The sequence below is a fragment of the Gracilinanus agilis genome, chromosome 1 (genome assembly GCF_016433145.1).
Source record: "Gracilinanus agilis isolate LMUSP501 chromosome 1, AgileGrace, whole genome shotgun sequence".
NCBI classification, from domain to species: Eukaryota; Metazoa; Chordata; class Mammalia; order Didelphimorphia; family Didelphidae; genus Gracilinanus; species Gracilinanus agilis.
Genome location: NC_058130.1, coordinates 148,123,921 through 148,138,932, shown reverse-complemented (window position 1 = coordinate 148,138,932; position 15,012 = coordinate 148,123,921). Strand labels below are relative to the sequence as shown.

Here is a 15,012-nt window from a genome sequence, read left to right as displayed (position 1 = left end):
CAAATCTTTATTCTCATTGCATTGACTGTCCCCTATGCCTGAACTCTCTCCTCATCTCCACCTCCTAGCTCCCTTTGCCCCCTTCAAGTCTCAGATGAAGTCACCTTTTCCAAGAAGCCTTTCCCAGGGCAGGAAGGTGGCTCAGTGGATAGAGCATCAGACCTGGAGTTGGGAGGTCCTGGGTTCAAATCAGGCCTCAGACACTTTCTAGCTTTGTGACCCTGGGCAAGTTACTTAACCCATTTGCCTAGACCTTGTATTTCTTTCTTGGGATTGTTACTAAGAAAGAAAGGGTTAAAAAAGAAGCTTTTCTCAATCCCCTTTAATGTTGGTGCCTTTCCTGTCTCTAACTTGTTAGCACATAGTTGTTTATATGTTGTCTTTCCATTAAGCTCATTCAGAGCAGGAAACTTTTTTTTTTGTATCCCCAGTGCTTAGTACAATGTATAGCACATAGTAGGTGTACAGTAAATGCTTGCTGACTTGACTTCTTTGTGGAAATTCCCTGAGAATTAATTACTATGTCATGTAGGTCATATTGGTATTGATGGAAAGAATTTCTACCCTGGGAATTCTCCACAGTGGTGAAATAATAAATCAAGAGATTAATGATTTAGAATTGGAAGGTATCTTGGATTTCACTTAGTCTTCTCACCCCCTCATTTGTGAACAAAATTTCATTCTGAGAGGCAATGTAATATAATGAATAAGTACTAGATTGGACTGGAATCGAGCCTGGATTCAAATATCACCTCAAACACTAGTTGTGTACTGGAGCAAGTCATAATCTCTCTATATCTCATCTTCCTCATTTGTAAAATCAAAAAATAGGAATCCATGGCCTCTAAAGGCTCCTTAAGCTCTAGATCTAGAATCCATTTTTTAAAGCACCAGGTAGGGAAGCTATCTCCTCCCCAACTTCTCCCTAGGTGTTTTACCCAACTGATTGGTCCTAGTCTATTTCTCTGACTTCCCCCTACTTTCTGTCTGATAAGTCCCATAGCAGTGGAAAAACTACTACTGTCTTTCTGACATTCTGCAAGACCAGTACTCTATGATTTGGAGCAAGGGAACTTTGCTGTGAGTCTAGACCCTCACCTTCCTTTTTCCCCCTAAAAGTCTTAGGAATTTATTTATTTAAGGTATTTGGTTATGCTTTTTTTTTTCTTTTAAATTAAAACAAATTTTTTTCCATGGTTACATGATTCTTGTTGTCTCCCTCCTTTCTTCTGTTCCCCCTCCTGGAGCTGACAAACAATTCCACTGGATTATACATGTATTATTACTCAAAACCTACTTCCATATTATTCATTTTTGTAGTAATCTTTTAAAACCAAAAACCCCAAATCATATACCCATATAAACAAGTGATACATCATATGTTTTTCTTTTGCATTTCTACTCCAACAATTCTTTCTCTAGCTGTGGATAACATTCTTTCTCTTAAATCTCTCAGAATTGTCCTGGATCAATGCATTGCTATTAGTAGCAAAGTCTATTACATTTGATCATCTCACAATGTTTCAGTTACTGTGTATAATGTTCTCCTGGTTTTGTTTATTTCACTCAGTATCAGTTAATATAGGTTAGAACCTCACTTTCATGTGTTTTGAGTTAGCCTTTAAATTACCAGAAAACCATGAAGTATTTAATACCAGAACTCTTTTTCCTCTTCTCCCAGGTCACCACCATGCCAGAGTACTTACGGAAGAGATTTGGAGGCAAACGGATTCCCTTGTTCTTGGCTGTTCTCTATTTATTTATCTATATCTTCACCAAAATCTCGGTAAGAACACAACTTTTCTAAAGTCATTGCTTATCAGTCACTCTTCCAAGGGCATAGATACACAAATCACTGTCAAAAGCCAGATGTGAATCACTGACAATTGGCACAGGTGTGTACTTGATTACCAATATTAAAAGTCAAGTTCCAATTGCTCCCTACCTTCCTGTCTGGACATCAGTAGTGTAGATTGAGTGTCTCTTGTTTTCCCAATAGTACTCTTCCCCAGCTGGAACTGGAAACTACACTTTAAAAGGGAGGCAGAAAAAGAAAGTGGGGAGGACACAGAAGGGAAGAAATTAAAAAAAGGAAGGGAGGGGAAGGGAAGAAAAGGAGGAGAGACAAGGAGAAAAGATAAATATAAGGAATAGAAAGAGTAGATAGGAGATGAAGTAGGGAACAGAGATTCTTCTGTTTCCAGGAAGTGGCCAAGAGTAGTTGAACAGCAAGCCCACTCTTTGGCCTAATGTAAAAGGCAAAACTCAATGAAGCCTCATAAGCTGCTGATTGTGGGAAGCCAATAAGAGAATAGATAAAAATCTGAGACCCCCTCTTTTGACCCCTTTTGTGATCCTTGTGATTTCTTGTTGAAAAATATTGTGGCCTTATTGAAAAGCTTTAAGTTCCTAGCTAACGAGCAGTTTAAAAGGTTAACACTCTTCCCCTTTGGCCAGGAATGCAGCTGCCTGGTACAGCCAAGGCCAAAACCTTAGCAGGGGCAATTCAACCCTGAGAAAAATATTCCCCGACTTGGCTTTCTGATAAGAACACAGTCAAAATTCAGCCTTGGCCTTGTTGTATTCTGAAGCCATTGAGACCTTTTGTGTTTTGATATGACATAATTTGTAACTTCTGCACATCTGTGAAGTTTCATGGGAGAGGGGGTTTCTTTTGTGTGAAATGAGTCTTGAAATATATATAATAAACTCCATGCTCCTAGAGACAGAGCTGGAAGCATGAGCTAAAAGATCTTTGTGTCCTTTTATTTCCTTATCAACTAAACTGTCCTTATCAGATTATCAGAGATGATAAAGAGATCTCAAGAGCTGATCAGCCATTAATTTCCTGTCATTAACTAGTCTGACCCAGTTTCCTTATAGCAGGTACATCATTTGCAGGGTCAGCTTTATTGACTGATTGCACCGAGTCAGTGCTCCAGGAATGACCTTAATAAAGTCATCTGAGCATCAGAAAATCAAATTCCAAGGCTCACTACCCCCCACCAATCACCCTCTTGTACACATACACCCTTTGAAGAATCAAACATGCTTTAGGGTCAAAGAAAGGGCCCTCAAGGGCCCAACTGTCCATACACCTCATCTCAGGGAAAGGGAGCTAACCCTAACTTAAGCAAGTTGTTGGCTGCCAGTCAAACTGGATTGCTTGTCTTTCCCAATAGTAGAGATAGAAGAAAACCAAGAATTTGCAAACCAGGGGAGGGAAAGAGGAAGAGAAGGAACAGCTTCTCCCTTGAGTGGAAAGTATGGAGTAGTAGTATGGACAGAGTATTGGAAGACTTTAATTCAAATCCTACCTCTAACATCTGGACAAGTCAGCCTCTCTCTAAGCCTTAGGTTTCTCATCTATAAGACGAAGGAGTCCGACAAAATGTTCTTCCTCTTCTACGTCTGTGATCTTACTTATTTCCTCAGGTGGACATGTATGCAGGTGCCATCTTTATCCAGCAGTCCTTACACTTGGATTTGTACCTTGCAGTAGTGGGGCTGTTGGCAATTACAGCTCTATATACAGTGGCAGGTATGGCTGAGCCCCTTGGGGTAACACTGGGAAGGCTCGGGTTAAGAATTTGGAGGTCCTGTCCAGATTACTCAAGTAATTTATTCCAGAAAAGACTTCTGAGCCCTTCCATTCAACATTGTTGTCTGACGGGTAATCAGGATCCCTTCCCAAAAGTGGAAGTACAAAACCATTCATTAGAAAGGATCAAGCTATTTATCATGGTCCCTTTTCAGAAGAGAATTTGAGGTTCACGTTGGGGAAGCCACTTATTTGCCCCGTGCCCCCAATATACTTAGCTTTGGGTTTATAGGACAAGTATCTAGAAATTATCTAATTCAATGTCCTCATCTTAGGGATGAGGAAACCTAGACTTAAGAAAGCTAAGAGGACTTTCGCACTGTGACAAAGGAAGTATATAGCAGAATTGGGATTCAAACTCAGATCCCTCCATCCAGTGTTCTTCCCATTCCACCCTGAGGTCTTAAAAGTGAGCACATGTCATATGCATCTTCAGAGAGGCTTTTTGCTCACCATTCTGATGCACATACCTTCCATCTAATTCAAGAAGCATTTATTAGAGGGACACCTAGGTGGCTCAGTGGATAGAGAGCCAGGCCTGGAGATGGGAGGCCCTAGGTTCAAAATCTGACCTCAGGTACTTCCTGGCTGTGGGACCCTGGGCAAGTTACTTAAGCCCAATTGCTTAGCCCTTACAACTCTTCTCCTTTGTAACTGTTACTTGGTATCAATTCTAGGACATAAAATAAGGGTTAAAAAAGGAAACATTTATTAAACACTATGTGTTAGGAATTAAGGTATATATGTAGTAGGGATGGAAAGAAGTTGAAGATGAAAGATATTTTAGAGGTTAAATGTGTCAGATGGAAATACAGATTTAAAAAAAGCCATTTCCTATTTACATTCTACTTTGTACAACAAGCTAGAGAAATGTTGCCCTATAAAAAGTTTTAAGGTCCAAGTATATTTCTCTTCAAGCCTTTCAGAGGGTCTTGGGTTACCTCCTTCCTTGATAAACCTGGAACCACTCCCTGACCTTTATTCTATATGGTCTAATGGGAAGAAGTGTGCTCACCTTCCCTAAAATTAGCCCCTCAGTCTGAGAGTGTATGGTTACAGATGAAGCACATGCTCTCTCTGGGCTTCTGGATCTTCATCTATGAAAGTAACAGGAAAGGGATAGGGGATGGCTTAGGAAATCTCCGAAGTCTCTTTCTGTTCTAAAACGTTATGGCTTCAAGGAGAATCAAGACTGTACCTTTATTGAATTATGGCAAATGTCCTTCTAAAGCATGTCCTTGCCTTCTTATCTACCTGCACCCTATTCTCATTCTAATATACTCCACACATTGCTGCCCTATTTATCTTCCAAAGGCAGTGCTCAGGTCCCAGCCCTCACGCCATCATACCATCTTGGAAGAACTGAAACTGGCAGAAACCCAGAAATAAAGCTAAGGTTAGCATCAAGGAAGGTCTGAAGTTTAAGAGGATAACCTAACCCCGCAGAGAAAAGAGCCTACCTATAAAAGGGGAAGAAAAATGAGCAGACCACAAAAAAAGCACCCAACTATAGAGAATTTTATGGAGACAAAGAATAAGGTACAGACACAGAAGGGGATGATGAAAGCAAAGCAAACACATGCAAAGTCCAAAAGAAAAATATGAATTCGACACAGATTCTGGAAGAGCAAAAGCAGTACTCAGAATAAAAAAAAAGGCAAATCTCTGTTATTTAAGGTCCTCCATAATATGGTCCCCACATAACATTCTAATCTCAGCTTCTACTGTCCCCCTAAAAAACACTGCCCTTCAGCCAAATTGATCTATACACACAATTAACCTGAATGGATTATGTTCCTCTTTACATTCCATTTCATTACAAGCCTTCCTTAAAGTTCTGTGGTGGGTCTCCCAGGCCTTCCAGGTAGTCGGAGCTTAATAAAGGCTAGAACAGAATCAGAATGTCTTCTTTTCATAGTCTCTTTAAGAATACTCATCCATTCTTGGGACAGAAATATTTTGATGGTCCAATAACTTATCAGTGCAGGCTCTCCACCTATAATTTTTCCATGCGAGAGTACTGGGCCTGGAGTCAGGGAGTCAAGAAGACCTCAGATATTTAGTACCTATGTGACCCTGGGCAATTATTTGGCCCCTGACCCCCCCAACCCCCAGCCCCAGGCCTTAGTTTTCTTACCTGTAAAATGGGGATAATAATAGCTCCTACCTCACAGACTTGTAGAGATTAAATAAGATAATATTTATAAAGCAAAATTGCGAGAGTGAATGGCCCAAAGTAGGCACTTAATCTATCTTTCTCTCTCTGTTTCTCTTTCTGTATTTCTGTGTGTGTGTGTGTGTGTGTGTGTGTGTGTTGTTCTCTCTCTCTCTGTGTGGTCTTGTTTGTATTTCTCTCTTCCTCTTTCCTTGTTTCTTTCTCTTTCTCTCTGTGTTTTTCTCTCTTTCTCTCTGGTGTTCTCTGTATGGTTCTCTCTCTCTCTCTCTCTCTCTCTCTCTCTCTCTCTCTCTCTCTCTCTCTCTCTCTCTCTCTTTTCCTCCTTCCCTCCTCTCTCTTTCTGTTTCACTGTGTATTTCTCTCTTTGTGGGGTGTTCTCTCTCTGTGTGGTTCTCTTTCTCTGTGTTTCTCTCTTTGTCTTTCCCTCCCCTCCTCTCTCCTTCTCTCTCTCCCCTTCTCTGTTTCTTTCTCTTTACCCCTCTGTCTCTTCCTTCCTTCCTATAATTCTCCTTGAAGAGACACCCAATGTACAGGTGGGGGCTTTCCTTTGGTTATTTTAACACTTCACAAGGGCAGCATCTGGGTAATCCATCTTCATTGTTGCTATAGAATCTACCTACATCCTCATCTAATATCATATCCTTAATGATGTCTTTTATGACATTTTTCTCTTACAAGTCATCTTAGTCATAGCTACCATGTGTCTTGCCACTGCCTTTTCGGCACCTTCTAAGATTCTTATTATTCAGTATTTGGCAGTCATATAGCATAATAAAGAATTATTAGTATTAAAAAGATAGACTTCAGATCCAGTAAAAATTTGGGAATCAGTGAAAAAACTACCCACTTTCCCCACATGTGATTCAACCGAATCTCTTCTTATTAAATCCTAGACATAACAATAGGGAGCCATTGAGTAGAGGATTTATGTGATTGGTGCAATGCATTTAGGAAGGTTACTCAAACAGCAAGCAATGTGAAGGATGGATTAAAGAGGTTATAGATTGCAAGGAGATCAATTAGAAGATCAATCTGAGAAGAGAAAAGGTCCTGAATTAGGGTCTTAATTAGAATAGGAGTGGAAAGGAAAAAGTGATTATAAGAGGCATTTTAGAGGTTGAATTGATAGGCCTTAGAAGCAGATGAAATGTGGGAAACAAGGAAGAGGAAGAAGTCAAAGATGGTTCCAGGGTAATGAGATAAATCAAAGTATTACTATGCTGGATTAAAAAAAAAAAAACCAACAACCAGCACTTGGACGCCATTCTTCTACCCTACCTACCAACCAGCCCCTTCAACCATAACAATCCCTCTTAAGTCAATGTCAATAGCAGGCAAAATTTTACCCAAATTGATTTTAATTATGGTGGGGAAATCTGGCTCCTCAGAGTATGCTTTTTAATATCTAAAAGCCACCCTAGGCATGGCTCAGGGTAACTCCCTCTTACCTCCATCCTCATATTTTTGGTCTTCCCATCAGGTGGCCTGGCAGCTGTGATCTACACAGATGCTCTGCAGACTGTTATCATGCTGGGAGGAGCCTTCACTCTAATGGGATACAGTAAGTATTTCCAAGCATTCCAAGTTAAGCATCATTAAATTGCTATTATTGTGGTATTTTTTAATTGTGGTTTTTTTTTTAAAGTAGAGGAGACTTTAGAGATTTTTCTGATCCAACACCCTCATTTTACAAATGTAGAAACAGAAGCCCAGAGTAAGGACTATCCAAGATCACCAAGTGGCAGACTCAAGGCTAGAAACCGAGGAGTCTTCCAATTCACCTTGCACTATTCTTTTCCTATATGATGCTTCCTCTCCTTGCATTTCTGGATTCCAGAGTCCTTCTGGCATTCCTGCTTCTCTGTTATAGTAGCTCATATTTATATAATGCTTTAAATGCTTTCTTATTGTCCTCACTATAGCCTTATGAGGTAGGTGCTATTATTAACCTCATTTTACAGATGAGATAACTGAGGCCAAGAGAGGTTAAATGGCTTACCCAGAGTAAATGGCTTACACATGGAGTAAATGAAGTAGGATTCAAACTCAGGTTTTCCTGACTCTAAAGCCAGTGTTCTATACATTATGCCGCCTGTTTGCTTTTCTAAGGTTGAAGTGCCTTTATCATGCTGTGGTATTTGCTGTCATCACTTTGTATGTTGAATTTTGCAAGTCCAGCTTTTTAAAAATTTATTCACAAATGTAAGGGGGGAAAAGGGAGTTTGGGGTTCAATATATTAAAAGATGGTTACCAGAGGATTGAACTATTATCAATCCTTAATTAAGAATAATCTCAAGACAAAATTGACTTTTATAGAAGTTTTTTTACAATTAAGAAGAGAGAGAGGAAATAAAGATATAAGAATCTAACCCAGTAGGTAATTTACTACTATCCTCTAATTAATCCAGGTAGATCTTAACCCTCAGTAGAGAATTAGAGGCCCGGAGGTGAATGGAGCAAACTTCATTCACAGAGTCTACTAAAAGAAATTTCTTAAGAAAAGTTCAGGAAGATTCAGTCAGACTTTAAACTCACCATGTGGAATTCAAAGGAGATATTTAAAGCAGTCTCACCAGGGTCTCAGCTTTCCAACACTCCTCCTGGAACCAGAAGAAGTGCAAAGCCCTCTTCAGCCCAAGACCTCTCACTCAACTCCCTCCACTTAAAGGGGTCACTTCTTGTGCCTCCCTCCTAATTTGCATGTCCAATCACAACAGAAGATTCTCATAAAACACCTAGGGGGCAGTCAGTTGATTCTGATTCGTCACCCACTCTAGCACACATGGATTACTGACCTCCCAGAATTAGAGGTGTTCTCATCTTTGGTGATTAAATCTAAAGATGGGCAGTGTAGACTTAATCTAATTATCACACTAATAAAAAGAATTAGACTTACAATTAAGGCAAAGGATAGCCAGGTGGCAAAGATACCCAGCAGCATGAATTAATGGAAAGAATCCAACTGATTCCCTGATCCCTCTGATCCTCTTTACTTGCAAAATGAAAATAACATTTGTATTCCCAACCTCACAGGGTGATCATAAGGATCCAATGAGTTAATATGTAGAAATCTGTTTGTAAATCATAAAGCAGTATCTAAATTGTCAGCCCTCATCCTTGGGTGATGAATTCCCTTTCCATTCACCTTCTAAATTTATTTCTCAGACCTTCCTCTTTACTCTTTACTTGGGCACATAGAGGGATGAGTCATGCTCATCACAATTCACTTCCAAGATCTAGAATCCTAAAGTTTTTTTAATGACCATCACCTTCCATCCTTTAAATTCTCCCTCTGCTTTATACTTCCTAAGCCCCTTTACCACTTCCTGATCTCTTTATCCATCACCCTTGTGCTGGCCTTCTTTTCTGCCCTTCACACTTGACCTTTTCTTTGGCCATTTTGGCCTTTTATTACCAGTGACCCTTGCCCCCTTTTCCCATATTGACATTCTAACTTTGTTCTAATCCTTTTGGGTTGCTCTCATCAATCTGTCTTCTCTGTTCCTAAGTAATATGGTGCTGACTGCTCCTGGAGAAAGTCACACAACCTAGGTTTACCTCAATTTATCTTAATTAATCACAATCAGTGAAACAATCCTTTTCTTTTTCCTGACTATTCCAAACCTTCTCTATTTTTAAAGCTCCTACACTATCTCTGGAGGAATCTAGGTGGCTTAATAGATAGAGTACTGAACTTGGAGACAGGAAGGCCTGAGTTCAAATTTGGCCTCACACATTCACTGGCTCTGGGCAAGTCACTTAACCTCTATTTGCCCTAATCCACTGGAGCAGGAAATGGCAAACTACTTCAATATCTTGGCCAAGAAAACTGCAAATGGGGTCATGAAGAGTCTGACACAACCAAAATGACTGAACAACAATTGTATTTTTTATATATTTTAGTAAATATTTCCCAATTACATTTTAATCTGAGTTAGGCTCCTCACGAGTTTTATAGGCCATAGTTTAAAACTTCTTCCTTATTTCCATTCTCTCCTCCTTTAACCTATTTTCTGATGAAAAGGAGGTGACCCTTATCCTTGCCAAACCCCTCCTTCACTGTGTCCTTGATGCTGTTATCTCCTTTCTCTTTTGGAAGCTTATCCTCTTAAATCATTCCTCCTCTTTTCTAATCTTCATCCTCACTTTAGCCCCTTATTTTTCCCCAAGCCACTTGCAAAGATGCCAAGGTTTTCCCTATCCTTAAATTCTTGCTTGACTTTGCCATCCTTTCAAGCTATTGTCTTCAATCTTTTCTTTTTTACATAGCCAAATACCTGAAAGATTTAGCTGTACTCTTTGCCTCCGTTTCCTTACTTTGTTCTCACTTTTTAGTCCCTTGAAATTTGACTTTGGAAAATCTCCTCCCCTCACTCAACTGAAAGTACTCTCTCTATTAATTGCTAAATTAAATGGCTTTTTCTCAGTCCTTATTTTATCTAATCTCTCTACAACTTTTGACACTCAATAACCTTCTCCTGGACACTCTCCTTCCTTGGGTTCCATAACCCTGTCTCTCTTGGTTCTCCTCTTATTTGTCTGATCATTTGGTGGATCTTTATATTTAACCACTTGCTCAATAAGAGCATCTCCTAAGGCTCTGTCTTGGGTCTTCTCTCTAAATACTTTCTTCCTTAGGAATTTCACCAGCTTCCAATGATTCAAAGATAACTTCGGTAGAGACAAATGTCATATCTATCTATCAAGCCCCCATCTCCTGGCAGGCTTTCTTTTCTCCCCTCCCCTTTCTCTGATTCCACTCAGGCTGATCATCCAGCTATCCATCTTTAAAACAGTTCTGATGTCTGATGTAAATGAATTTAAAGACCCTTTCCTAAACCCACTGTCTTTTCTGCTAATTCTGGTAGGAATTCTACCAGTGCAATCCCAAGATCCAGCCCGAGGCCTTGAACAACTGCTGATCTTGATCAGTTTTCCTGCCTTTTCAGCATTTCTTTGGCCTAGATCCAGAGAACACTGGCTTTTAGCCTGAGGGCTTCCATGCTTTTTTTTTTTTTTTTTTTTTTAACAATTAGTCAGAGATCAACAAGCATCTATTAAATATCTCTTTTATGTGTCAGGCACTGTGCTAGGCATGGATCCAAAGACCTTGGTGACCTTCACTGGCCACTGAATCTCTATTTACGACACCATGATCTTTGACCTTTTCTTTTGGATGCTGAGGCGGCTTATATCCCTTAGTTCAGAGAGTTTTTGCACCCAGTTCTTAACAAACTTTACTCATTTGGACTGTATAAAGAGATGACCAAATATGGTATAGTATCATAAATTTTGAACTGGAAGGGACCTTAGATATCATCTAGTACAGATTCTTAACCAAGGGTCTGTAAACTTATTAATTTTTTATTTAAAATTTAAAAAAATTTATTTATTAAATATGTCCTAATTAAAAGATAAAAAAATTTTAAGACTCATTTTTAAAAATTTTAGGTTCCAAATTATCTTTCTCCCTCCCATCCTTCCCTTTGAAAAGGCAAACAGTTTGATATCAACTATACATATGAAGTCATGCAAAACATTTCCATATTAGCCAGGTTGAAAAAAAGATACAAACAAAATAAAATAATAAAAATAAATAAAGTACCAGAAAAAGTATGTTTCACTCTCCATTCAGAGTTCAATAGGTTCTCTTTAGAGATAGATAACATCATTTATCATAGATTCTTTGGAATAATCTTGGATCATTATCTTGATCAGAGTAGCTAAGTCTTTCATAGTTGGTTTGGCTTACAATTTTGCTGTTCTATATAAAATGTTTTAACTCTGCTCACCTCACAGAATTCTTATGTCTTCCCAGGTTTTTCTGAAACTATCCTATTTCATTTCTTATATCACAATAGTATTCTATTATAATCATATATCACAATTTGTTCAGACATTCCCTAATTGATGGGCACCTCCTCAGCTTCCAATTCTTTGCCAGAAAAAGAGCTGCTATAAATATTTTTGTACAAATAGATCTTTTGGGGATACAGAGCTAGTAGTGGTATTGCTGGGTCAAAGAGTATTTACATTTTGATAGTCCTTTGGGCATAGTTTCAAATTACTCTACAGAATGATTTGAACTAGCTCATAACTTTAACAACAGTGCATTAGTGTCCAAATTTTTTCATATCCTCTCCATTATTTATTGTTTTCCTTTTATATTATGTTAGCCAATTTGATAGCTTTGAGGAAGTACCTCAGAGTTGTTTTATTTTGCATTTCTCGAACCATTGATGATTTGGAGCATTTTTTTATATGACTATTGATAGCTGTGATTTCTTCTTCTGAAAACTGCCTGTTCATATAAATATGGCTCAATTCCCTATATATTTGAGAAATGAAGCCCTTATTAGAGAAACTTACTGCAAAATTCCCCCCTCCCCATTTTCATGTTTTCCATCTAATTTTGGTTATAGTAGCTTAGAGTGTGCAAAAGCTTTTTTATTTCATGTAATCAGAATTATCTATTTTATTTCCCATAATCCCCTCTCTCAACAGATATATTTTTCAGTGCTGCCCTAATTTATGTTAACCTTTTTATGTTTCTCTTGAATCTTGGATTTGAAAGTCAAATTTTCTATTCATCTTTAGTCTTTTCATCAAGAATGCTTGAAAGTCCTCTATTTCATTAGATATTCATTTTTTTTCTCTTGAAGAATTATTTTTGGTTTTTCTAGATTGGTTATTCTTGTTTGTAATCCTCACTCTTTTGCCTTCCAGAATATCATATTCCAAGCTTTTTGCTTCTTTAATGTGGAATTGGTGGAATTGTTAAATCTTGTGTGATATTGACTGTGGTTCTGACTGCTTAAAGTCTTTGACCTTGGAGTTTGATTTTAATATTCCTAGGAGTTATCATTTTGGGATCTCTTTCAGGTGGTTCCTTCAATTTCTAATTTCCCCTCTGGCACGAGGATATCTGGATAACTTTCCTTGATGATTTTTGGAATGATGATGTCTAGGCTCTTTCTCTGATCATGGCTTTTAATCCAATAATTTTTTTAAGCTTTTACCTCTCATCTTAGAATCAATATGAAGTATTGGTTCCAAGGCAGAAGACTGGAAAGAGGCAAGCAATTGGGGTTAAGTGACATGATCAGGGTCATATAGCTAGGAAGTGTCTGAGGCCATATTTAAACTCAGGATCTCCTGTCCTTAGGCCTGTCTCTCTGTCCACTGAGTCATCTATCTACTCCAAATAATTCTTAAATTATCTTTACTTGATCTATTTTCCAGATAGGTTGTTTTTCCTGTGAGATATTTGACATTTGTTTTTTTTTTCATTCTTTTGATTTTCTTTTATTGTTTCTTGATAGCTCATGGAATCATTAGCTTCTACTTGTCCAATTCTAATTTTTAAGAAATTATTTTCTTTAGTGCTCTTTTGTACTTATTTTTTCCATTTGGCCAATTCTGTATTTATTTTTTCTCTAGTACTTTTTTTGGTGCCTCTAATACTCTTTTCATATTTTTCTTCCTTTGCTTTCATTTCTTTACTTAATATTTCCTCTACCACTCATATTTGATTTTGCAAATCATCTTTAATGCTTCCAGAAATTCTTACTGGACTTGTGTCCCATTCACATTTTTCTCTGAGGCATTGCTTATAGCTGTTTTGGTACCATTGTCTTTTTCTTAGTCTGTGTCTTGATTATCTCTTATCACCAGAGTAGTTTTTTATAGTCAGGTTCTTTTTCTTGTTTGCTCATTTTCTCTCCCTGTTTCTTGATTTGGAACTTTATGTTAATATTGGTCTCTATTCCTGACATGGGGATTGGAGGGACATTTTCTAAAACTTCAAGCTTTTTCATACTGCTATTTTCAGAGCTAGCATTAGGGAGTCAGTAAGTGTTCCGTGCTTCCAGGGTGGTGTGATCTGAGGAAAGGTGTGATGATTGCTCTCCTACTCTTACTTTGGTCTTTACCCAGGAAGAGCCTCTGATCCCCTGAGATTGCAAATGATATTACTCCTCAGGATCCCTGATCCTTTCCAACTGGAATTCAGGACTTCTACTCCTTGACTAAAAGTGCTCCTCTTTGTCACTCGAACTAAGACCTAGAAATGGGTATAGATGATGAAGTTGCCAAACAGTTGCCCCTCAGGGCTTCCAATCCCTCTTAAACAAAAGTATCCATTCCTACCTTTGAACTATGACCCAGAGGTGGATATAAACAATAGAGTTGCCAAACAGCATTCTACATCAAGTGCTATTAGCACAATAATCTCCTCTAATCTCTTTCTGACCATTTGTCAACTTTCTTTACCATCTCTGGCTTGGGAGCCCCTGGAGCTGTTACTGCATCTCTCATGACTACCTAGTCCCACTGCTGGCACTTCAATAACGTGGGCTCCAGGCCAGCCTCAGCCTTCATGTTATAGATCTCTCTTCGAAACTTCAGAGCTGTCTTAGACTAGAAGAGTGTCTCACTCTGATTCTTTGTTGGCTCTGCATCTCCAGAATTCTATTTGGGGCATTATTTTAAAGTTATCTAGAGAGGAATGTTGGAAGGGTTTAGATAAATAATTTCTCCATTCCACCATCTGGCTCTGCCCCAAAAGGCTCAAAAATTTATTTTTTAGAAACTATTTTAATAACTAAATTTCAGTATAATTGGTTTCCTTTGTAACCCTCTTATTTTAAGCATTTTAAAATCATACACTACAGACAGGTAGGTGACTCACTGGATAGAGAGTCAGGCCTATCAACAGGAGGTCCTGGGTCAAATGAGGCTTCAGACACTATCTAGTTGTGTGGCCCTGGGCAAGTCACTTGACCCCAATTGTCTAGCCCTTACCACTCTTCTGCCTTGGAACCAATACTTAGTATTGATTCTAAGACAGAAGGTAAGGGTTTAAAAACAACAACAACAATTTTGAGGATTGTCTGTAGCAGTGGCTCCCAAACTTTTTTTGGCCTACTGCCTCCTTTCCAAAAAAAATATTACTTAGTGCCTTCTATCACATACTATCACCGCCCCCTTACAGTTATTCACCGCCCCCAAATGCACCTGTGGCCATCACTGCCCCCCTGGATCGCTGCAGCATCCACCAGGGGGCGGTGGCACCCACTTTGGGAATCACTGGTCTCTAGGCTTTAGCACTGCTAAATTCATAAAACCAAAAAAGGTTAAGAACTTCTGCTCTAGTCCAGTCCCATCACTTTACAGTTGAAGGACTAAGACCTGGAGATGTTAAGTGACTTCCCCAAAGTCCCACAACTGGTAAGT

The 15,012-nt window shown here is 38.7% G+C and overlaps 1 protein-coding gene across 2 annotated transcripts in view; it reads left to right on the top strand.

Moving 5' to 3' along the window:
• SLC5A11 (solute carrier family 5 member 11) overlaps nt 1–15,012 on the top strand; it is a 46,489-nt gene that overhangs the window by 11,355 nt on the left and 20,122 nt on the right. For both annotated transcript variants that reach the window (XM_044658208.1, XM_044658214.1), the window contains 3 exons: nt 1,682–1,786; nt 3,436–3,541; nt 7,258–7,338. In XM_044658208.1, coding sequence (XP_044514143.1) covers nt 1,682–1,786; nt 3,436–3,541; nt 7,258–7,338 — 292 coding nt within the window. The remainder of the gene's footprint in view (nt 1–1,681; nt 1,787–3,435; nt 3,542–7,257; nt 7,339–15,012) is intronic.